We start from the raw sequence: 24,804 nt of genomic DNA, 5'->3' as shown, positions 1-24,804 counted from the left end.
AAGGTAGTAGGCGAGTATATTCGATTAAAGCGGCCCTAGTAACGAGCGATACTAAAAGACCTTTTATAGCCTATACCTACGCTCGGAATAGCGAGGACGTCCCGAGCGACCGACGCTATCGTTAGAAACTTAGGCTCTAACCGCTACTATATAGCGAGAATATCGTCTCCGAATTCGTCTAGAAGACCGGTAAGATCTAGAGATTATTAGCCCTCTTTCTAAGCCTACGGGTTTATACTTACTCGCGCGCCGATAGAGATCGAACTCTTCTTTATTCCCTTTAGTAGTTGCTTCCTCTTCTACCTCTACTTCCTACCTATAAAATAGGTATAATATCGGAGCCCTCTAAACCTTCTTTTTCTTTATAAGAGCTGTATTTAGACTAGTTTCTTTCCGACGCTCGTAGAATATCTTTTCTAGAATAGTCTAGTAATGCTTCGGCTATACCTCGTCTACCTTCTATTCCGGCCTCTACTAGTATATATCCTTTTCTACTAGGTTAAGTAAGTACGTAACGCTATAGATATCCCCGAACGACTTAAAGGTAGTACTATAATATTTATACAACTTAGTATAGGAGCTGTCTATAGCTTTCGTTATAGCTACTTTCTAGAGAACGCTCTTCTTAGCTAGCTTAGCTACGGTTTCCTCGAGCTCGTTAAAGAGCTAGTTATAGTATATAAAGATAAGGTAGATCGTCGGTCCTCGGGTTCTTCTAATCGTAGTAGTAACCTTCGCGTAATGCTTACTAATATTAACGAGATACTCTACTTAGCGCTATTCGGCGGCGGTAAGGCCGAGCTACTTAATACCCTCGGAACTCTAATAGATCTCGAGAGCGGTCCGTAAAGTATATCCCCTTATAACTATATAGAAAGTCGAATCGAACCGGGTCTTAACGTCTTAGGTAAAACGGAGTAGGTACTAAGGAGGCCGCTTTTGCTATCGCTTATTCTATACGATATTCTAGGTATCGGTTTTAGGGCGCTCGATTAGGTTCTTTTAAATAGCCTCGAATCGGTTATATCTCTATAAGCTCGAGTTCGTATATATTGCTAGACGACGAAGCTAGAGAAAAAGAGTTAGAACTATACTAGGTTGCCGGCTATAGGTGCCGGCTACGGACAAAAGTTATACCTTATATAAAACGAGAGCGAGGCTCTCTACCTTATCCTATCTTATTACTATAACGAGTTTCTCGACTTTCGACTTTGCTTTATCCTTATCTAGGATCTTCTATTAGTCGTCGTTTAATAGTGCAATTTTTAAGCGTTTTAAAGAGGGCTCGGATCGCGATTCGAACTATATAAGCGAGGTAGGGAAACTTCTATAAGGATATAACTAGTAACGACGTCGGCTCCGATTTAATAGGGCTAGGGCTATTACTAGGCTCCTCTTTATCGTTATCGTCGTACGTATTATCGTACGTATCCGGAATCGTAGCGAGCTTAATATTCGGAAGATTAAGCTAGATTATAGACCTTATAATCTCTTCTATATACTCGACCCTATCGATATAATTAGTAATTTTAAAGATATATGCGAGTAAATTGTATATATAACGCCTTATACAATATTCGATTATTACTAGCGTTATCCGTAGTAATCGAGATTAGTTTCGTTATTACGCTAACCCTATCTATTACCGTATAGACAAGCTTCGCTATATCCTTACTAGTATAGGAACCTAGAATTTTAGGGAATCCGATTATAAGTTCCTAGAGTTTCTAATCCGAATTAATAAAGTATAGTATAATCGAGAGGAAGGAGGCTCTTATAGTCCGGCTTAACTAGCTATCGATAGTAATAGCTACTCGGCGAGTATTACGGAGGATCTCCCGAATATCGTCTAACGTAGCCTCTTTATTCTTTTCGAATATAATACGCTAGGTTATCGCGCCGAGAAATAGGGGAGGGTAGTTTATAAGATATAGATATATCTTCTATATAGACTCCCTTTTATAAAAGTCTTCCGGAAGACCGTTTGTAGCTAGCATTTCGTTTGCTAGTTGCTTAAAGTCTTCGGGAGAGAAATCGGTAGCCTTTAATCCTAGAGCTTCCTTAAGCGTAGCCTATAATAATTAGCTAGACCTCTACGGTTAATTCAAGTAGCCGGAATCTATAGCCGGAATCTATAGCCGGAATCTATAGCTAGTAGCTATAGCCGGTAGCTATAGCCGGTAGCTATAGCCGGCAGCTATAGCCGGTAGCTATAGCCGGTATTTTAGAAGACGTACCTCTTTCTAGAACGCTATATTTATATTAACTCTCCTCTCTCCTTAAGATTCCCGATACCGTTTAGAATAGAGATAGTTTATAGGCGATAAGTTCCTATCCCCTAGTTTCGGGTATTTCAAGATTAAACCGTAGAAGTTGTAGACAATTACTAGTTAACCTTTAAGTCGAGAAGTCGTATAACGGTATAATGCCCCCTCTATAAAGAACTTCTAGAATATATCCGTTCGCTCCTTACTCCCCTATCGTATCGAGTACTTCCGGAGTTTACACTCCTTTAAACGTAAGTATAAAGGGAACTATATCTTATAGACCTATTAATTAAACTGCTCTATATACTCGGGTTTCTAAAGATACGCCTAGCTAGCCTTTTCGAAGATTTCCGGGTTAATACTCGATATTCTTATATCTCCGAATAACCTTCTACTTAGACTCCGTAAAGGTAAGGACTAGGTAGTAGTACCCTATAATAAATTCCTACTACTAGGATTCGGAGAGGATGAATCTAGCCCTAATCGTCGTCTAGGACTCGATAGGCTCGAAGGTAAGTATACGACCTCCTCTCGACGTTATCGCAATCTCGCTCGTATACTAGACTGTTTCGACTATCGTCTCGTTGTTACCCTTCCTAGTATAGCGCCTAGTATATATACAATATCGGTCGGTATGTTTTAAGGTTTCGTATAGTAAGGTAAGGACTTAGGAGTAGTAGATATATACTAGTAGCTATAGGGAAACACCCTTTCTTTTATAGTATCGTATCGTTAGGAATAGCTAGGTAGTAAATAGCTAGCTACCTTTTTTTTTATTTCCTAGCTACCTAACTACTAGATTTTTTTTCCTAGCTACCCTAGCTAGCCTAACTACTAGAATTTCTTTCCTAGCTACCCTAACTACCTGAATTTTGCCTTCTATACGGCGGCTCTCTCCTACTAACGGAACCGAGCTACTATACCTAACGAATCTAAGCTCGTTTTTAGTCTTAATCTATCCTCTTTCGGTATAAGACACTCGATAAGCAAATACTTAGGCCGAGTCTAACTACGAAACCTAAGACTAACTAATAGCTCTATTAACTAATCCTAATCCTCGAACTCCTTCCGCTTCTTAGTAAAGACCTTAAAGAGCGCTCGAGCTTCTTCAGGTACCTACGGAGTAGTCGAGATAAAGCCGTATCGCTAAAATAGGTAATCCTTCGGAGGCTTATATAGAGATTTAGAGAATTCTAACGCTAACCTATCCTACTAGTAGCTTAGATTCCGGATATAAGCCCTCTCTGCCTTAGTAAAGATTTTATATAGCAGTAGTACTCTGCCTTCGAGAAACGCTTTCTATTTAACTATTAGTATCTACCGGCTACGAACGCCGGCTATATATACCGAGTATAGAATAATTACCTATACCCCTTCCTCCTATAGTAACACTTCTGCCGTCCCTAGATACCTAGCCCTAATCGCATTAATCGTAAGCTACTTTACCTTTATAGACGTAAAGGCTTCGCTCTAATACTAATAAAGAAACTTCTACTCTATATCGAGGATATAAAGACGACTAGTCTCGATTCTAATCCTTGCTAGCTTTTCGTAGTAGCTTTAACTATAATTTTCTAGATTAATAGGACTTATACCTTAGCCCTTTACTAGTATCTCGTCTCTTTAACTATACTCGATCTACTCTTAGCGCTTATCGTCTATAGCGTTAGGCCCTAAGACTGTACCTATTACTAGATCGACGTATAGTATCTCCTCGCTTTTTTTAGTTCCTTTATTCGTAGTATTAAGCTCTATCGCGGTATCCTAAACTCTAGTATTATTGTTCTCGGTTATCTAAATATCTCCGTTACTATCGGTCGTATCGATAGAGGTAGCGGCTATAGGTCTAAATACTATTAGTTAACGTATTAAAGAAAAATATGCCGGCTATAGCTACCGGCTATAGCTGCCGGCTATAGCTACTAGCTACGGCCGCTAGCTAGATTAACTTACGCTACTAGAACTTTACGCTCGAAAACTAGCCGCAATTCTTTCCTCCTTTTAGCCTTCTTTTAGGTTATCTTCTTATTCTAACCTTTACTTTTTTCTATAGGCGCTAGCTATCGATAGAATGCCTTATTTCGCGCCTTTCTTCTCTTATCTTTAGCTCTTTTATCCTTATCTATCTTCTCCTTTCTCTCGCGGTCTCGTACGGAATTCTTCTTCGTAGAGTACTCCTCTTTAGTCTTATACTTTTTAGTTAGACGCTTAGGTAAAACAAACTCGCGGTCTTTAGTTCTATTTTCTATTTAGCGCGCGGCGCACTTCTCTCTTACTATTATAAGGGAAAGGGGCGGGGGCGTAGCGTATAGTAGTTATTATCGGTATAGGTATAGAGGAAGAAGTTGAAAGTATAAGAATATCGCGAAGCCCTAATTATTGCCGCTTACGTAACGTTATATAGGTAAGCTTTCGTAACTACGGTAACTACGCCCCGGTAATAGCAACTACGCCCTAGCAACGGTAACTACGCCCTAGCAACGGCAACTACGCCCTAGCAACGGTAATAAAGCGTAGTAAATACAACCTAGTAACTATTATAGCTAGCAATCGTAGCCGATAGTCGAACAAGAGTGTCCTTATAGCAAAACTACGCCCTAGCAACGGCAACTACGCCCTAGTAACGGCAACTACGCCCTAGCAACGGTAAAAGAGCGTAGTAAATGTAACAGAGTTACTATTATAGCCGGCAATCGTAGCCGGTAGTCGAATAAGAGTGTCCTTATAGTAAAACTAATACAGTCTCTAGTTTAAACTAGGAATCTATATAGTTCGAAAAAACTAAACCGGAACTAGGGAGCTAGTTCGCCGCTAAGAAACCAAACTATATACGTTTGGTAGTTTAGAAACCGAACCACTACGGGGTCTATATAGTTATATTAAGCACTAAGAACCTCCGTATTTGTAAGCACCTATTACCCGATAGTAAAACAAGGCCTAAGCTCGCACTAAGGTATATTAGCCTATTCCGTATTCGAGAAGTTAAGGGCTCCTCCGTATAGGCCTATTAGTTATAGCTTCTACCCTATTACACTATTTATAATACCTTCTACGTATCCCTCCTTAAACTATATTACTAGCGCGAAGGCGATAAAGCGCCTACTAAGTTAGAAGAAGTCTTAGCCGATAGGGAAGAGCTGTAGTCTATAGAACGTATTCTAAAGCACCGGACTAGGCAAGGCAAGAAGGAATACCTCCTAAGATAGTAAGGCTATTTACCTAAATAGGACTCGTAGGAAGCTAAAGCCTCTTTTAAAGACATAACTAAGTTATTAGATAAATATTAGACTAGTGTAAAGAATAAGAAGAAGGCTAAGGGCCTATAATGTCGCCTAGGAATAATGCTACCCCTAGGGTGCTATTAGCTAACTAATTAGGGGCCGGTAAACTAGGACAATAAGACTATACTACTATAGCGAACGCGCACCGAGTGTTAATAAGCGCGCTATAACGCGTTAACTATTCGCTACTCCTCTAGGAAACTACCTCTTTACTAGCGCACTCTATAAGACCCTCCTCTTAGCGCCCTCTCTTATTCTATTAAGATCTCGGGGCCTAGACGGTCGGCGGGGATAGCGCGCGGATAGTAATAATAATAATAACGACGGCGCGGCTAGCGCGGCTATATTAGTAACGGTGTTGCGGAGTATATTGCTATTTAAGAAAGAAAGGATATAGCTATATTAGTAATAGTATTGCCGAGTTGTTGTTAGTTAAAGAAGGAAATTAGAAGTAAGGTAAAGTTAGCGCTAAGACGGCTAGCGCCGCTATTATTAACATTACTTGCTATTGTTACTACGCCTATAGATATAACCTTACCTATACTACGAGCCTAAGGTACTAAGGGGTTAATTAAAACTTTAATTAAAACTTTAAGCCGCCTAAAAGATTAAGTAGCTTAATAGACTAACTAACTAAGAGCAAAAACTATAGAGCTAAGCTAGCCGGGGTCGATCTTGCGGACAATAGGTTACTCCTCGATCTTTCCGACCCTTTAAGCGAAACGAACCTCTACTACTACACTTATAATAGCCTTTACTTATAGAAACTAGACGAGCTGTGTTTTTTAAAAGATAAGATAAGATTGACAATTAAAGGCTGCTAAACCTAACTAATTAGGGCTAGTAAAACTACGACAGTAAATAATAGTCCTCGTAATAATAAGAATAATAACCCTCGGAAGCAGACAACCCTCGGAAGCGGACATTTCTAGGTCTTTTAAGAGTAGACGTAGAGAACTCGGTACGACATTACTTAGAACGGGGGCAGTACTACAATACCCCGTATACCTACCTATTATAGTAGGGAAGGTGTACTCGTATTATAATTAGTCGATAGTCCTTAATTCTTATAGTACTATATTACTTTATTATATACAAGAATAGCGCAGTTAGAGTTAGACATTGTATTGTATTAGAGGTAAGGTTTAATATAGTTATATAATTAGGTAGTTAAGTATTTAATTTAGCGCGGCTAAGCAGCTTATTAGACTTGCTAAGTTAGTAGCAATAGAGGTCGAGATTGGAATATAGACAGGCTACGAGGGCGCGGCCTTTAGAAGGGAAGCGTATATTAGGGCTAAAGAGGCTATACGTAACTAGCATATAATTAGGCCGAGTAAAGCTAGGGTCTTAGTGCCTTAGGTAGGGCTTGGCGCTTAGCGTTAGGCTAACTAGCCTACCTTCCTCCTTCTCCTCCTAGTTCTCTATCGAATACTACTTGTACCTACTACTACCCTATCTACCTACTAATATAACCCTTCTTATATAGAATTAGTATATATACGAGCATTTCCGTATATAGAAATTAGTAATATCTACTCGTCCTAATAATACGATTAGGGAAACTATTAAGATTTAACTCTCTCTACTAAAGCTCTATACCTAGCCTAGAAGCCGAGGCAATAGAAGGAAAACTATAAGTCGAATAATATCTATTTAGTAGAAATGCTATAGCTTTAATAAGACTCGACCTCTAATACTAGCTCTAGGTAATAAGTACCGGCTTCCTTCTCTATCCTAAAATTCCCGTCCTAGATAACGCCCTAATCGTAGATATTAGATATAGGACGGGAATCTAGTCCCTTTTACTCGTACTATAACTCTAAAACGCTATAATAATACTATAATCGAAGCCTTCGATATCTCCTTAGCCTAAACCCTACTAAAAAAATAGTTACTACTAAACGTAACTTTCTAGTACCTTAATATCTTCGATCTAATCCCCGAAAACCTTATAGCCCGCTACGATATCGTATATATCCGCCTCTTTATACTAGTCGTAGAAAAAGGCGACCTAACACCCTTACTCCGTTACCTCCTTAAACTTCTAAAACCTAGCGAATATCTTTAATAGCAAGAATATAACCCTAGTATAGACAAACTTATCCTCGCCGAACCTAGCGCTTCTGCGCCGAAGTTAGAAGCCCTGAGAGACGAATTCCGAGGAACCGCTGCCGCGAATTTCCCGGATATGAATTGGGTCCTCAATATGCATACGAGGTTTGAACGAGAAGGTGGGGAATTGCTTGTCAATGAGAGGGTCTGGACTGCGAAAGAAATGCTGGGGTTGAAGCAAGAGATCACGTTCCTTGCGTGTAGGGAGTGGGTTGCGAATATGAAGGCGCGGGGACAGGATGAAATTGCTGCGAAGATTGAGGCTCTGTGTACGGAGGTTGAGGAGGAGTGTTATCAACTTGGTAGAGGGAGCGTGATTGATTCGGAGATGGTGAGTTGGGTTGTTAAGAAGAAGTGAAAAGTGAATGAAGCCCGTACAGTCAGTCTCAAGAAAAAGGATTTCGAGACACACTCCTACTTTCCAATGCATCCATCCATCCATCACTATAAAGCGCCAACGCTAACCCACAGTAAAAGAATCCAAAGGAAAAGCAACTCCCTCCCTACTTCCTACTTCAACCCTAAAATCAACTCACACGCCCTCTCCGCCACGACCATAATCCCAAACACCGGATTCACACTCAAAGGCGGAACAATACTCGCATCCACCACAAACAAATTCCCCATCCCCCTAACCTTCGCATTCGCATCCACACACCCCCCAAACCCACAACTCGAACTCCAATGATTCACATACCCAAGCGTAAACTCCGAAGGCGTGGTAATATACCTCGAAATCTCATCTTTCGTCGCATTAGGAGGGAGATTGAGAGATGTGAGGGGACTACCTTCTAAATGCGTCAAGATAGATTTCACGAATGTGGAAATCGCATCGACGTCTTGGGGGTTGGATAAAAGGAAAGGTGTCGCGACACCGGGGATGCCTTTTTCGTTGAGGGAGACGCGGCCGGTGGATTTTATGCCGGAGGTGCCGTAGACGTTCAAGGTGATGTCGTTTTTGCCGGTGAATTTGCTGAAACCTACGGCGTCGAGCGTGCCTTGGAGAGTGACGGTGTCGCCGTTGGGGTAGGTGATGGTGTCCCAGAAGGTGGTGGTTTCGCCGGCGAAGGCGTAGGGGCCGGAATGGGAGGTCAGGTAGAGGTCGCGGTCGGAGGGGATTGGGGAGCTGTAGTCCCAATGATATGCCTCCACGCTTGGGCCGGAGAGGAGGATGAAGGTGTTGGGATTGTCGTAGAGACCGTCGCCGACGGCGGTGTTGTTGATCCAGGATGATGAGGGCGTGGTGAGGAGGCCATTGTGGGAGAGGTTTGTGAGCGAGTCGGGTGGGCCGATTCCTGAAAGCATTAGGAGTTGCGGGCTGAAGAGAGCTCCTCCACTGAGAATGACCTTGCCGTTGTTTGCAGTGTTGAAGGTGGTCTTGGTGCCGTCGATTGTTGCCTCGACACCAGTGGCTTGGGCACCATTCCGGATGACCTTCTTGACTTGCACTCCGCTCATGAGGTGGAAATTCGATCGGGACAGCGCGGCCTGAAGGTATGTCTTGACGGGTCCACTTCGTTGTCCGTCTTCATAGGCAAAGTAAGGATGACCAAATGCCTTGGTCTTTTGGTTAGGTTGCTGCTTGAAGTCGACTTGACTGTAGCCTGCGCCTCCGACTAACCACTTTTGCGCAGCATCATAGCCACTCTGTAGATATCGTTTACCATCTTTGGATGGGGTGTCCGTAGATGGCTGGGCCTTGTGCACTTTGGCAATTGCATTCGCTACGTCCTTAGACTTCCAAGTATCCGGGAAGTATCGATCAAAGTCTGAGTCTGGAGGCTGGAAAAAGAGCTCTGCATTGATAGCAGAGGTACCACCAATTGTGCATCCGGTAAACAACTTATCGACTTTGCCCTGGCATGTGAGGTTGCCTTGGTTCGAAAAGATCGACTTGTATAATCCCGGCACATCTACGCGGCTCAACTGAGTGTTGTCCAGCCAGGGTGGTCGATCTCGTCCTCCAGTAATGTAGTAACTTGGTCCGCCCTGTTCAAGCAATAATGTCTTCTTGCCTGCCTCACTCATGCGATTTGCAGTGACAATTCCAGCAGGTCCAGCACCTACAATGTCGTAAGTCTTGAAGACAGGGTCTGTCAGATGGCTCACCGCTTACCGACAATGATCACGTCCCATGCCTGTTGTGCTCCATCAGTTGGACCGGCTGGCAATGCATGGACACAAATCGCCGAAGCCAAGAGCAAGACCTTCTTGCCAATTGCCATTCTTGCTCCGATTAACGAAAGTGCTCCGAGCAATCGAACCAAGCACACGTCTTTAAGAAGTAGTAGTTGTCTCACGACATGGGTACGCCGACTTAGGTGTACTTTCATTCAGCTCAGGCCATTACAGCCATGCCGCGACGGCCCGTTCAAGTGCGTGGCGAGCATCGTATTCCTGTGCAGAAATATGCAGCGGACTTGAGCGTGCGGATACTAGATAGAAGGCCTGGAGCTGACCTGTAAGCTACCGACGCCAAGGCTCTAGCTGAAATTGAGTATTCAGAATAGCAGTGCGCTATCCGTGGCTTCCGTTCCTGCCGCCACCTCTACGAGGTGGTTGCAAGCCACCTTATAATTTCCACTTTTTCGACAAGTTACATTATAATATAGGTAGATTGGCACCAAATCGAGCAAACAAGACCTATAGAATATAATAAAGACCTCTATATATAATATAGACTATTAGGTAGTGTTATAGGTCTACTATATTGCTGTGTTTACTTACTATTCTTAGGCAATACTAGGGAAACCGGCTATAGCGAGGAAACTGGCAATAGTAGTAACGACCTAATAGGCAAGTCGTACCTACTAGATAGACTACGCAGTAGTATAGCAGGCTGTATATACTACTAGACAGGTATTAGCTTATCGTCGTTACTTAGTCTACTACTATAATCGCTGCTATCTATTATGCTATTGTCTCTTCTGAACTGCTTTATTAAGCGCTTCTTAGCCGCCTACCTTATAGCAACTATAGCTTATTGCTGTCTACGCTCTTCTTCCTTATAAGTCTAAATAACAAGCTTGTATAAGGGCTTAAGTAGACCTTCTTCTTTAGTATCCGGATTAATGTTACTGCTAGGCTTACTACCGTAGGTAAGCACGTTATAGACGGAAACTATAGTCTTCTTAGCTCCGGCGATTTTGACTATTATGCGTAGAATAGGAAAGACCTTAAGCGCTTCTAGTAGTAGTAGCTCGGTTAGCTTATATGTCTTTACTAACTAACCGCTAGTAGACTATAGATTATAGCCTGTTTCACGCAATAGTTGGACCTTAACTTTCGTATTAGGACGACTGTTAACGCTTACATTAAGAGCCTTGCGACAGCGCTTCTTATAGTTAGTCTATAACGTTCTCGAGCGCCTTGCCTTATCCCTAGCCTATTGAAGTGCTGCTTATTCGTCGTTAAACCTCCGCTTCTTAATAGCCTTCCTTGCCTTCGAAGCATACAATAGACCGCTAGCAACAATAGGCCTTAAAGAGGCCTCTTCTCGTCGTTTACGTACTCGAGTTGCTGCCTCGGTTTAAGAGAGGTCGAAGGTTGCTTAGGCGGCTAATTGAGTATTAACCTTAGTATATGTAAATAGCCGCCTAACTACCTCGGCGGATAGTAACGATAGGAGGCCTTCGAGCCTCTATTAGAGGAAGTTAGTATGTCTTGTAGTAGTCCGTATACTTATTAATCCGGTCTAGCTCTCTACTACTAGCTAAGGCACCTCTAGGTTACAGAGGCGTTAAGGAATAGTCGGCGAATAGTTATCTCCGCGGAGGTATTCTAGGCTTCCGACTAAGTCTATAACTCGGTCTATATAGTCGATAGCAAGCGCGTCTAATCGTTCGCGCTTCTGCCAATATTGTATAGTATTACTAGCGTTGTATTCGAGCCTAAGGAACTCTATAGCGCGCTCCGGATCGTACAGAAAGAGACCTGTCTTGCGGAAAGAGGATTTAATGCTACTCGGCTTAAAGGTGTTAGTTCGAATAGAGTCGATTGCGGCTATGAACTCGGTTACGCTAAACTGTATATAACTAGTACGTATAGCGTCTATTACAGCTTGCTTATGATAGTGTTTAAATGGCTAGAATAGGACTATATCTAGTAGTTAAAGGAAGTGTAAAGTGTAAGCTAGTAGGCCGAAGACTACTATCTTGTAAGACTATGCAAATTCCAAGAACTCCTAGAAGTCGTAAGAGCTATAATTATCGCATATTAGTATGCGCCATTGGTCCTAGTTAGCTATGTATCGTTTCGAATACTTATAGAAGTGCTGAATGTAGTAATAGGCCGAGTTGTCGTTTAAATACCTACTTTCTATTACATTAACTAGGGTCGAGCCGGACAGGTTAGTAAACTATCGTTCTTATAACACCTTGCTAGCAGCGATTAATATAGGCGGTATATAGTTATCTGCGGCATTAACTAATTCAACAGAGGTTATATGCTTCCGGTTAGTCTTAGACGCGCTCTAAGAGCGACGTTTTAGGTCTATTGTAACGACGTATTCCTTGCCTCTAATACTAATCCGGAAACTAGTCTCGTCGAAGTTCTATATAAGACGTAGATTAGCAATCTTATAGTATGCCATTGTCTATTGTAGCCGTATATACTATCGTCTTATCTGATTAGGTTTATAAGCCTCCTTCCTTGCTATTTCAATCGGCTTCTACAACACCTAGTAAAGCCTATGTTCCTTTATAAACCTCTTCGTCTAGCGCCTATCGACTAAAGATAGATTAAGTAGATCTATAGTATTGCGAAGAAGGATTTCGTTAGCAATGCAGTATAATAGCCGTATAGGTATGTCTAGGCCTATAACCTCGCGTCTACGGCAGTATTCGAGGAGGGCTGCTTGCTAAGTAGGCTTTATCTTTATGTTTGGTAGCTGTCGCTTAGTTAGCGCACTACGACTACTACGACGACCTATAGCATTTAGATATCGAAAGCGAAGCTTCTAATAGCTAACGTGCTCGTCGGTAGACTATTGTTTAATATTAGGCACGTAATCGTCGTAGTCTTAGTAGAAGGATAGTATCTTATCTAAAACCGCCTAAATGCGGGCTTCTTCGTGCGCGTATAGCGTTAGTTTAGCGATAGGGCGGCGTATACGCGCACTAGCGGTGTTATAGACTCGAGGTATTGTTAGAAATTCGATAAGTACGTAGTAAAGCGATTAGGAAAGCGAAATAGTAGTTACAATAGTAGTATAGTTATATTATAATGTAACTTGTCGAAAAAGTAGAAATTATAAGGTAGCTTGCAACTACCTCGTAGAGGTAGCGGTAGGAACGGAAGCTACGGATAGATCGTATAAGGCGACAGCTAGGCAGTGCCTCGCAGCACGGCACTAAATCTAATACCGCATACCCCTACGTCCTAAACAGGATGTTTGTTTACTTCTCGGTATATATATATATATCTTCCTATCGCGTTCTTCCTCTTTCCTATAATAACCTCGCTGTCGCTATAAGTTCTATCCCTCCCTCTATTTACCGCTAACTTTAATATATAGGAGGATAGGGGATATATATCGCGTAGACGCGGTATATATATTTCGCGTAGGGGTCCCTTTCTAGCAAATCTAACCTCGCTGTCGCCCCCCCCCTCTCTTCGGAATCCTACTCCGCCCTAGGGCAAAGAATAGTAGGGGCTCTCGCTAGCCGAGACCGTCGGACGGCGGGGTCCCTCTGTAGAGAGGTACGACCGTAGGAAGGGGGGACCCGTCCGTAAGGTATACTTAAGGCGTAGGGGTACTATTCTATACGAGATACTGCCCCTTCCGCCGGAGGCTATTAGTATCTTTATTTTTAAAAACGTCGCGAATAAACGTTGTCTAAATTCTCGTCTAATTTCTCGTCTAATTTCTCGTCTAATTTCTCGTCTAATTTCTTTCTTCCTCCGTATTCTATAGCAAGTTACTCTTCGTAACGAGCGTAGGGGTAAAAAGACCGTATATGCGGTATTTAGTATAGCCCCTAGTAGTATAGCCTTGTAAGAAGAAATAAAAGCGCTATATTACATACTCTCTTCGGTTCTCTATACGATATACGGTTAAGCTAACTACTTAGCTAAGGATGTCGTATAGGCCTACTAAATATCTAAGTTCGCTACGGCCTTAACTAGGGATGTAATCTAAGCCCGTAAGGTTTATTATAGCAATTTTATTACATCTATTATTGTCCTAATTAAATATATATACTATGCTAGTTTCTCGGGTACTATACTACCTCGCTACGGGTAGACGGTTAAGCAATCTCGGCAAAGGTTCGTAGATGCTAGCGTTATCTAGCTATAAGCCTATAAGGCCCTATTCTCTTTCGTAATATATAGCATATTAGTCGAGATTAATAAGGTCGATTTAACTAGCGCATATTGTCTATATTATTAAAGAGAACAAGACCGGTTTTTAAGCTTTCTAGCTCTTAGCGGCGGCTCTAACTTCGTGTATAGATAGTATCTATATTCTATGCTATTGCAGTCTATATTAGTGTGTTATAACTATAGCTCCGAAGTCTTCTAAGAAGAAGGTGTCTACGAAGAATAAATATAGCTCTCTAACCGGCTCGAAGAAGCGTAGGCGGTTAGCAACCCCTAGTAAAAGCGCATTGCGATACGCTCTAGGCGTATCGCAAATCTATTACTTCACTCTGCTTAATCCTGCTATTAAAACACGCCTATACCTGCCGGAAGAGGGCAGCGAGCAGCGAGATTAGGTGGCTTAGAGTCAACACTATATTATGAAAGAGAACAGCTATATTAAGCATATTAATGGACGATAATATGCTATATATTACGAAAGAGAACAGGGCCTGATGAGGCTTGGAAGCGGCTATAAAGAGACGATAGCGTGTTCGGGAAGGCCGATGAGGGGGTCGTAGAAATAGCTTTGTTGCTTGCTGGCATATCTCTGGTGGGCGACGGCAAAGTCGGACTTACTATTACCAGACTGAAGACTCGTTGCTCGTCGTCATGGACAAGTCGGTTGGAAGAGACCGACCTGTGAGATTGCGACGAGGTTTCGCGAGAAGGCTCGATCCGCTCCGAATTCAGGTGCCAGCTTATTGTGAAAAGCAAAAGCACAATCGTGCAGACATGAACGAGCGCCTTTCCATGCAGCATTATTCAAGGTTTCACAGCAGAAGATGGCCACAGTCTGGCCAGCAAACATTCAAAGCTGTCGATACGCGAAACCATCGAAAATTCCTTATTACTGGCAATGAGGCTCGATGTGCGTACGGGCAGTCGGATGATCCAGTAGCCTCTCTTCAGTTCATGCTTGCCCGTTCACGAACAAGTCTCTCGCATTCCGCCATCGACAAGCCTCGCTTGGGCCGAAGCGCGCTGATTATTGGAGTGGCGAGCCGAACAGCAAAAGCACCCGCAGGCTGTCTGAAGGTCAATTCTCAAAATCTCCTCAACGCTGTCATACTCACAAACCTTCCTGCCAGATTTGAGTCGCCGACGAAGCGCAACTGGCGCATTTCAACCCAATTTTCTTGCATGGTACGCAGATTTTGATGTCCAGGTGGACAACTCTTTTGGTAGAGGTCGAGGGCTTTTAGCATCCAGGCTTGAACGCAACGAGCGGGTTCGAGGAAGACGAGATCTTCGAGGAATGGGCACTGGAGAAGGAGGGTTAGCGAGGTTAATTCAGAGAGTGGGGCTTGAGTCTGGACTTACTTCCAGCACGTAGTCTTCCAGATGTTGGAATAGGAGCCATGCGGCCTCAGAGTAGGCTTTGCCGATAGTCACGCCTGGGAGGCCTTCTGCTTCACGAAGCTTGGCTAGGAGGAAGGTGTATTCGATCTTTTGAGTCTTGCTCAGAGGTCTTGGTAATCGAGATCGAGTGGGCGGCCAGTCCAAATGCCACAGGCCTGTCTGCGTTGCAGTATTCAAAAAGTTGAGATCGGGTGGCTGGAATCCTTGTAGGGCTGATTTGAGATGGAGGATCAGCTGTCTTCTGGCGTCGGATATCATCCGAATGTCTGATGCCCGACAGGCTATGCAGTCACATTGGAAACCATAAGTGTTCTGAATGATCTTGCCTCGTTGTTCTGCTGTGAGACACTCATACTTGTCGGAGTCGTACGAAATGGAGATCTCCTCTCCAGTAGCAATGGTTTCCTCTGCTATTATGACGCCGTCTTGATGGCTTGCATTGGGTACGCAAGCGTGATTTATGCGAGAGATTGTGAGGTAAAGGTAGCCGGCCGAAAGAGTTTGTCCGAAGAATCCGTTGGAGCTTCGTCTCGTCCATGTCGGGCTTGTGATATTCGGCAAGTTGCATGACAGCGTTCTGGTCTTTCGGATTGAGTTTGGAACATGCCAGCTCTGTATCTCGCCGAGTGACATCTTTCGTAGGCTTGCTGATAGTCAGGACTCTGCGATTTCGAAGAATGATCGTGCCTTTCAATATCGGCTTGAGTGCGAAGACGCCATAGCCCTTTACTTCAGTGGTCTTGATTCCAAAGACTGGAGGTGCCATTACGCCCGAAATGTCGAAGAGCAAGCAATATTAATTACGAGTTAAAGATCAGAAGGCGGCGTGTACGAGTGGAAAAAGAATTTCGTCGGCGTGTTACAAGGGTAGGAGAATTTTGTTGGTGCAAACGACGTCGCCGGAGATGTTCGGCCACATGCATATCAAAGCGTGCCTGTAGCAATGCCCTCAGCACGATACGACGCAGCGACAACGAAGAAACAATGTCAATGTAGAGATTCAACCTGTATACAGTATACGGACCGCTCGCCCCTCAACACCTCCGTCAAAGTACAGCACATGAATGTCCGTCCATTAAATAGTCCTATCTGAGCCACAAGAATTCAAAAAGGGCAAATCAGAAGGGTGGAGAGGACGAAGGGCCTGCTAAAACCCCCTTCTCGCGAAGTTTTGCTCTTCCACTGATTGATGAAGTATGCTTGGCAGGCAGTGATATGGCCAGGAAGCAGGCAAATCGTGGTGTTCGTGTTCGTCTTTGCAGTAGTGTTTGGACGCGTCTCTGCGTGTAGCTTGGCTTCGGTGACCTACCTTTGCCACTCCGCCTGGAAGTCTGTTCGCTGGCTGGCGCGGCTGGTGTACGAAGTCCCTCATGCCGAACTCGTCTTCATGAATGCGTTGTCCATGTTGATGAAGAAAAGGAAGTCGAAGTCGAAGTCGAAATGTGCGGCCGGTTCTTTCCCGCGCGGCACGGTCCATTTCTCTTGGCACTCATTCGTACCCAAATCTCAATCAGCTTCTCTTTCCTTTCTTTCCTCTCCACACACACACATTCATAACTTTGGAACGCATAATCAACCAACAGATCTTCTGATTCTCCGTGGACTGGCTGGTCATATTGGCGTACTAGAAAAACATTTGTAGGCGCTTTTAGGCTTCTTGGCCGAGCCGCTTGACCGCATTGTCATGGCTGATGGAGTCACCTGCGTTTTTGCCTTACATTCATCATGGAAGATGAGGGAATTTGGGGGACAGTGAGAGCGTACGAAGAGGGGACATGAGAGACCGCGGGCGATATGCGATGCGATGCGGATGAGGAGGAATGCAGTCAAGTCATGAACTTTGGACATGGCGACTGTAAATAGCGTTGAGAGAGCGTGAGATGGACGCCGATGGGGCTGGCGGTCAGCTCGCTTAATGACTGCCAATCTCGTTTTTCGCAAGTAGACGTGACAGTGACCCTGCGCACATGAATACGTGCCAGACATGTTCCCGGCGGCGCTTTGAGTCTGTACACTCTTCCCAACCCAAGATCTCTAGACGTGTCTTGTAACAAGTATCGCTATTCAAGGAAATAAAGTCAAGTCAGGCAAAGTAAGGAGCATCGCAAGTACAGTATGATGTCTGTCAAGAAATGGCGTGAACCACGATTCGCATTTTTCGAAGTCGGCAGGACTTTCTGTCACTGCATGATAGCCTGTGCCTAGACCTAGCCACAACAAACGCCAGCTATTGCACACCCCGCTGAAAAGTGTCTTGTCCTCAATTCATGAATGCCATAATCCCCAGGCTCTCCACCACTCCTCTCGTTTCCTTCCACGCTTATCTCAGTCTGCGGGCCTCACGCTCAGACTCGAGGAGGCAGAGAATGTCATCCTCACGGACTGCGCATCACGATCAGTATCCTGTTCCTTTGCACAAAATTGTGTGGTCTCTTCTCACCTGGACCCTTGACGTTGCGGATGATGGAACGGGTTGTGTCGTCCATGAATTCAACGCGGACCTGGGTGACACCACCACGGGAGCCTGTATATCATCAGAATTCATCCTTCTCTCCTCGTATTTTCTCATGCTCTTTTCTTCCACATACCGGTACGGCCGAGGACGCGGGTGACCTTGACGAGCTTGACTGGGACCCTGCGCAAATGCAATCAGTATTTCCTTCTTAGCCATGGGCTGCTTCGCGGGAAATCTCACTTTGCGGAATCCATCTTTGCGCAGTTGTGTTGTTATTTGTCGGGTGGACTGGTGTGCTTGTCGAGGTGCGCGGTACGATGGGCGGTCTGCTGTCCTGTGAAGCGGCGGCGTAGTCTGAAATTCGAGAATTGCCAAAGCTCGGGTTCGGCTCGAAAGTGGCTCTGCCAAGATTTCGGCCTTGGTGCCTCACGCTCCCGCGACTACCAAATGTTTCTGCCCAAGAATTTCTTGGACGAGTGAAGTGCTACTGCGACCAAATATTTGCAAGCAAGCATTGCTGTTTGACTAGCAAGCCGAAGCAGCGCTTGTAGAGCAGCTCCGCGACTGTGTTGCAAGGCCTGCGCGCAGCGTCAACTCGAGGACATCGGCTCGCCCACGTGTACCTGAGTCACTCGGCCAAGCCATTGGGTATTACCTACTTACCATCTGGCGGTGCACGAAGACGACATCTGTTTGCCAGAACACAAGCACAGCAGCGACACATCTCAAAAAATCTCAAGAGAGATCTCCCCCTCGCCATGGATCTCGTGAGCCAGTACGTTCTTCTCCATCATGGCGGCAACTCCAACTCTCGGACGACGCTTTAGTCGATCATTGCCAGTCATTACTGACTCTCTATCCGACAGCCTGAACGATCGACTGCTCTTTGCCGTACCCAAGAAAGGACGACTCAATCAAGCATGCCTGGATCTACTATCTGGCTCCGATATTCAATTCCACAGGCACAACCGACTAGACTTGGCATTGGTGAGTGCCAAAATCTCTCGCTTGGGAGAGAGCAGCCCCAGTTGGCCTACATATCTTGGAGCCGCTGCCGTGGAGCAATGTGCTAATGAGCGTCCGATGTAGGTTAAGAACTTGCCTCTGGCACTTATCTTCCTCCCTGCTGCAGACATCCCAACATTCGTCGGTGAAGGACGAGTCGATCTTGGCATTACGGGACGCGATGTTGTTGCCGAGCATGAAGCCACGGCGCCACCAACCGACACTACGGGCGTGGTAGAAGTCATGGATCTGGAGTTCGGGGGATGCAAGTTGCAAGTCCAAGTACCAGAGAAGGGCGAAATTCAGACTCCAGAGCAGCTAGTCGGCAAGAATGTCGTGACAAGCTTCACAGCATTAACCGAGCAATATTTTCGGAAACTGGAATCCAACGACTCGCAGCAGACCAACGGAGTGAACGGCGACGCGAAACTCAAAACCAATATCAGATTTGTTGGTGGCAGTGTGGAAGCAGCTTGTGCGCTTGGCGTAGCAGATGGCATTGTCGATCTTGTGGGTAAGTGAGCCTTCTCCCTGAATGACCATGACAAGATAGCTCCATCTTGTGGAAGTCACCTCACAGGCAGCATTGCCCTCTTCGGCTGCTGAGAACTGAGAACTCTCACTAACATGCATACAGAATCCGGCGAAACAATGCGAGCAGCAGGCCTAAAAGCCATCGCCACAGTCATCGACTCAACAGCAGTGTTGATCCAATCCAAACACCCATCAGACCCAAAACTCATCTCCCTCATCGAAAGCCGTATCCGTGGCGTCATCACCGCACAAAAATACGTCCTCTGCACCTACAACGTCGAGCGCGCAAATCTCGACAAAGCGAGAAAAATCACGCCAGGTAGGTTACGTAGTCCTGACTCCAAATCTAGACACGAAGCTAAAAGTTTCTTCTCTTTAGGCAAACGTGCACCTACAGTTCAGAATCTCGAAGAAGACGGCTGGGTTGCCGTGCAAGCGATGGTGAAAAGGAAAGAAATTGCGGTGGTCATGGATGATTTGACGGATTTGGGAGCTACGGATATTCTGGTTACGAAATTGGAGAATAGTCGGACGACTTAGAAATTCTTCTGAATGCCGAAACTTGATGGAGGTTGGATGATACCTGGCATGATGATTTTTGACTTCATGTAAGGCAGAATCGGGAGAAGTGTGCAGCGGACTTGAGAGTTCGTCATGATACCTTACCTGTTGCTTGTTGTGGTCTTTCAGATGCCTGTGCCCAAGGTTGTATGCGACTGTTGATCGGGTGACATTCACGATGGCAGTAGAAGGATGCGTAGTGGTGGATGAGGCGATCAAGAGCTTTCCATTCCTTCCTCGTCGCTTGTCCTTAGCTATTCGGGGGTTTGTAAGCATTTCTTTCCATCGCTTTAGGTCTGCGATTATTCTGGCAGGCGCAAGACGGATGGCAAGTGGAGTTCTGGTATCAGGTCCCTAGCGCAGCTTCCATATAGCCGTCACTCCATAGCAGGACAGACTGCCGTGTATGTTGACATTTGGCGCCGAGAATCATCGGCGTGGCTGCGGAGCTATACTGAGGCTGGAAAGTGTTCAGGTCAATTTTCCAGAACCCTGTGCTATGTTCCTTTGGCATGGTGCGAGGCCGAGAAAGATTTCGAGGTCATATGCGGGTTCGATAGAATTGAGATGGCCTGCTCGCGGGAACGCAAACGTGATGATGAGGTCTTTTTGCTCGCTCTACCCGTCCTGCCCTGTCGACTATCATGGCACGGTGTACTTGCTTGTCACAGACTGCACTGCTCCAGCACCTCTTCTATGCTTGACGCTGCTACAGCATTTTTAGTAGCATTCTGACAGCGGTGGCAGCACCCCTTCGTCTTGTTCGTTTCTGCTTGAGGAAAGTCGGTCATGTGCGAAAGGAGAGACATTTGGAGTGAAGTTGATCTGATGCAATGCACATTCTGCGCAAACGTCTATAATATGTCAATAATATGACAACTCAACAAAAGTTGGGGCCCCTTTAGGCTTAGTGCGGCTCAAAACGACCGAAAAGCCGACTCTAATTGGTCGGCGGCGAGGAACTTCAAAATTTCTCGATTCTCGCGCGGTCCGGAAGGCGTAGGAGTCGTAGGATCGACTATAACGCTCCGGCGCCGCGATAGCAGTGTTTCCGAGGCCGTCTCCGTCGTTTACGCCTAATCCGGCGGCGTTTTTTGCTCGAGGCGGTATCGTTCGCGCCTAATCCGGCGGTATTTGCTCGGAGCGGTAGGCTCGAAAGGCTTATCCTACGCGTTCCGGATAGTACTACTCGCTATAGGCGTTTTATAGGGTACTTATAGTAGGCGTTAGATAAGGTACTCGCTATAAATAGTTCGAATCCTATTTAACTATAGGCGTTTTAGATAGTATTTGCTATAAGCGTTTCGGATAGGACTACTCGCTATAGCTATCTCGGACAGTTACCGCTATAAGCGTTTCGAATATTACTACTCGCTATAAGCGTTTTTAGTAGTATTTACTATAAGCGTTTCGGATTAGACTTGCTATAAGTATTCTAAATAGCACTTACTATAGGTATTTTAGATAGTCCTACTTGCTATAAGCGTTCCTAATAGTACTTGCTATTTGCGTTCCGGATAGACTTCCTCTACGCGTTCCGGATAAGACTTAGTACAAGCGTTTCGGATTATAATTGCTATATAGTACGTTCTAAATAAAACTTAGTATAGGCGTTATAGACAGTAGTACTAACTGTTAGCGCTCCGGATTAGAGTTATTAGACTTACTATACGCGTTCTAAATAGTACTTAGTATTATAAGCGTTCTGAATTAGACCTATTATAGGCGTTATAGATAATAGTTAGCTTATCCTACGCGTTCCGGATAGTACTACTCGCTATAGATATTCTATAGAGTACTCGCTATAGGCGTTATATAGGGTACTCGCTATAGATAGTTCGAATGCTATTTAACTATAGGCGTTTTAGATAGTATTTGCTATAAGCGTTCCGGATAGTACTACTCGCTATAGGCCTTCCGGATAGTGCTTCGTATAAGTATTTAGTTTCGGATTAGACTTAGACTTACTTTATACATTCCGGACAAGACATTCTGTAGGCGTTTCGGATTAGATTATTAGACTTGCTATACGCGTTCCGGTTTATATAGGACGAACTATACTAAGCGTTTAAAATAAGGCTTGTCCTACGCGTTCCGGATAGTACTACTCGCTATAGATATCTTAGATAGTTACCGCTATAGGCGTTTCGAATATTACTACTCGCTATAGGCGTTTTTAGTAGTATTCACTATAAGCGTTTTGGATATAACTTGCTATAAGTATTCTAAATAGTACTTACTATAGGTATTTTAGAAAGTACTACTTACTATAAGCGTTCGTAATAGTACTTACTATTACCGTTCTAAATTAGACCTACTATACGCGTTCCGGATAGTACTTACTCTACGCGTTTCGGATAAGACTTAGTATAGGCGTTTCGGATTAGAATTGCTATATAGCGCGTTCTAAATAGAACTTGGTATAAGCGTTATAGATAGTAGTACTAACTATTAGCGCTCCGGATTAGACTTGCTATACGCGTTCCGAATAGTACTTACTAAGTTACTATTATAAACGTTCTAAATTAGACTTTCTGTAGGCGTTATAGATAGTAGTTAGCTTGTCCTACGCGTTTAGACTTAGTATCCGCCTTATAGGTAGTACTTACTATACGCCTTATAGGTAGTACTTGCTATAAGCGTTCTAACTCGGAAAGAACTACTTACTATAGATATTTCGAATAGTACTCGCTATAGGTATTCCGGATAGTAATTACTATAGGCATATTCCGGAAGTAGTTACTATAGATATTTAAGACTATCTTGCTATAAGCGTTCCTAATAGTGCTCGCTATAAGCGTTTCTAAATAGTGCTTTCTAATATCTATAACGCGTTCCGGATTAATATTACTTTTTAGTATTATCTAAAATATAACAACTCAACAAAAGTTAGGGCCCCTTTAGGCTTAGTGCGGCTTAAAATGGGCCAACCGCGGCCTCTAATTGGTAGACGCGAGGAACGTTAACACCTCTACGATCCGGAAGGGCGTAGACGTCGCAGTATATACCGCGACGAGCTATAACTTCGATAGTAGTCTCGAAAAGGGCGTCTTCGTCGTATATACCTTATCCGGCGGTGTTTGCTCGCGGCGGTATTGCGCGGAGTCTATATTATAACGCGTTGCCGCCGCGATAGTAGTATTCCGGAAGGGTATATCTAACTTTTAGGCCTAATCCGGCGGTATTCGCTCGCGGCGGTATTACGCGGTTACGCTATCTCTAATATAATAATAACTTAACAAACCGTAGGTCTACTTTAGGCTTAGTACGGCTTAAAACGATCTAAAAGCCGCCTCTAATTAGCTATATCCGAGGAACGTTAAAACTCCTTAGTTCGCGACCGGTTCGGAGGACATAGTAGTCGTAGTATGTATCGTAAGGCTTCGCCGCTATAATAGTAGTATTTCCGATACTATATATATCTTTTACGCCCGATCCGGTAGTATTTACTCGAGGCTATATAGTCGTTTACGCCTAATCCGGGGATATTTACTCGAGGCGGTATACTCGAAAGGCTAAGCGTATCGGATATAGCTTACTATAAGTGTTCTAAATAGTACTTATTATAGGTATTTTGGATAGTACTACTTACTACAAGCGTTCTTAATAGTACTTACTATTAGCGTTCCGAGTTAGACTTACTATACGCGTTCCGGATAAGACTTAGTATAAGCGTTTAGATTAGAATTACTATATAGCGCGTTTTAAATAAAACTTAGTATAAGCGTTATAGATAGTAGCACTAACTATTAGCGCTTCGGATTAGACTTACTATATACGTTCCGAATAGTACTTAGTATTATAAGCGTTCTAAATTAGACTTATTCTTAGTATTACAGATATTCTATAGAGTACTCGCTATAGGCGTCCTATAGGATACTCGTAGTAGGCGTTATATAGGGTACTCGCTATAGGTAGTTCGAATACTATTTACTATAGGCGTTTTAGATAGTATTTACTATAAGCGTTCCGGACAGCACTACTCGCTATAAGCCTTCCGGACAGTACTTAATATAGGTATTTAGTTTCGGATAAGACTTGCTATATACGTTCCGGTTTATATAGGACTAACTATACTAAGCGTTTAAAATAAGGCTTATCCTACGCGTTCCGGGTAGTACTGCTCGCTATAGGTATTCTATAGAGTACTCGCTACAGGCGTTTTATAAGGTACTCGTAGTAGGCGTTATATAGGGTACTCGCTATAAGTAGTTCGAATATAGGCGTTTTAGATAGTGTTTACTATAAGCGTTCCGGATAGTACTATTTGCTATAGATACCTCGGATAGTTACCGCTATAAGCGTTTCAAATATTGCTACTCGCTATAAGCGTTTTTAGTAGTATTTACTATAAGCGTTTCGGATATAACTTGCTGTAAGTATTCTAAATAGTGCTTACTATTAGTATTTTAGATAGTACTACTTGCTATAAGCGTTCTTAATAGTACTTACTATTAGCGTTCCGAGTTAGACTTACTATACGCGTTCCGGATAAGACTTAGTACATACTTGCTATAAGCGTTCTTAATAGTACTTACTATTAGCGTTCCGAATTAGACTTACTATACGCGTTTCGGATAAGACTTAGTATAAGCGTTTCGGATCAGAATTACTATATAGCGCGTTCTAAATAAAAATTAGTATAGGCTATAAATAGTAGTACGCTATAGGCGTTTTATAGGGTCCTATACGTTCCGGATAGTACTACTCGCTATAGATATTCTATAGAGTGCTTACTATAGGCGTTTTATAAGATACTCGTAGTAGAGGTTATATAGGTTACTCGCTATAGGTAGTTCGAATATAGGCGTTTTCGATAGTATTTACTATAAGCGTTCCGGATAGTACTACTCGCTATAGATAT

General features: G+C 43.8%; 4 protein-coding genes across 4 annotated transcripts; 1 reads left to right on the top strand and 3 right to left on the bottom strand.

The window, feature by feature from the left end:
- Positions 1-8,173: 8,173 nt before the first annotated feature.
- MYCFIDRAFT_77759 (uncharacterized protein) lies at positions 8,174-9,888 on the bottom strand (the record flags this gene model as incomplete). Its single annotated transcript, XM_007930700.1, has 2 exons — positions 8,174-9,727; positions 9,781-9,888. The coding sequence occupies 2 exons, from the start codon at positions 9,886-9,888 to the stop codon at positions 8,174-8,176; spliced, it is 1,662 nt and encodes a 553-aa protein (XP_007928891.1).
- A 4,242-nt stretch (positions 9,889-14,130) lies between these two features.
- On the bottom strand, positions 14,131-16,018 carry MYCFIDRAFT_198313 (uncharacterized protein; the record flags this gene model as incomplete). Its single annotated transcript, XM_007930859.1, has 4 exons — positions 14,131-14,145; positions 14,603-14,663; positions 15,104-15,288; positions 15,347-16,018. The coding sequence occupies 4 exons, from the start codon at positions 16,016-16,018 to the stop codon at positions 14,131-14,133; spliced, it is 933 nt and encodes a 310-aa protein (XP_007929050.1).
- A 1,487-nt stretch (positions 16,019-17,505) lies between these two features.
- On the bottom strand, positions 17,506-18,164 carry MYCFIDRAFT_49708 (uncharacterized protein). The gene is made up of 4 exons (XM_007930634.1): positions 18,081-18,164; positions 17,974-18,020; positions 17,826-17,909; positions 17,506-17,767 (listed from the first exon to the last, which is right to left on the bottom strand). Exons 1-4 carry the CDS (start codon positions 18,092-18,094, stop codon positions 17,706-17,708), a joined length of 207 nt encoding a protein of 68 aa, XP_007928825.1. The 5' UTR covers positions 18,095-18,164; the 3' UTR covers positions 17,506-17,705.
- A 468-nt stretch (positions 18,165-18,632) lies between these two features.
- MYCFIDRAFT_31239 (uncharacterized protein) lies at positions 18,633-19,919 on the top strand (the record flags this gene model as incomplete). The annotated part of the gene is made up of 4 exons (XM_007930581.1): positions 18,633-18,827; positions 18,930-19,359; positions 19,483-19,698; positions 19,759-19,919. The coding sequence occupies 4 exons, from the start codon at positions 18,633-18,635 to the stop codon at positions 19,917-19,919; spliced, it is 1,002 nt and encodes a 333-aa protein (XP_007928772.1).
- Positions 19,920-24,804: the final 4,885 nt, after the last annotated feature.

The sequence above is a fragment of the Pseudocercospora fijiensis genome (assembly GCF_000340215.1).
Source record: "Pseudocercospora fijiensis CIRAD86 unplaced genomic scaffold MYCFIscaffold_7, whole genome shotgun sequence".
NCBI classification, from domain to species: Eukaryota; Fungi; Ascomycota; class Dothideomycetes; order Mycosphaerellales; family Mycosphaerellaceae; genus Pseudocercospora; species Pseudocercospora fijiensis.
This window is presented reverse-complemented; position numbering and strand designations above follow the sequence as displayed.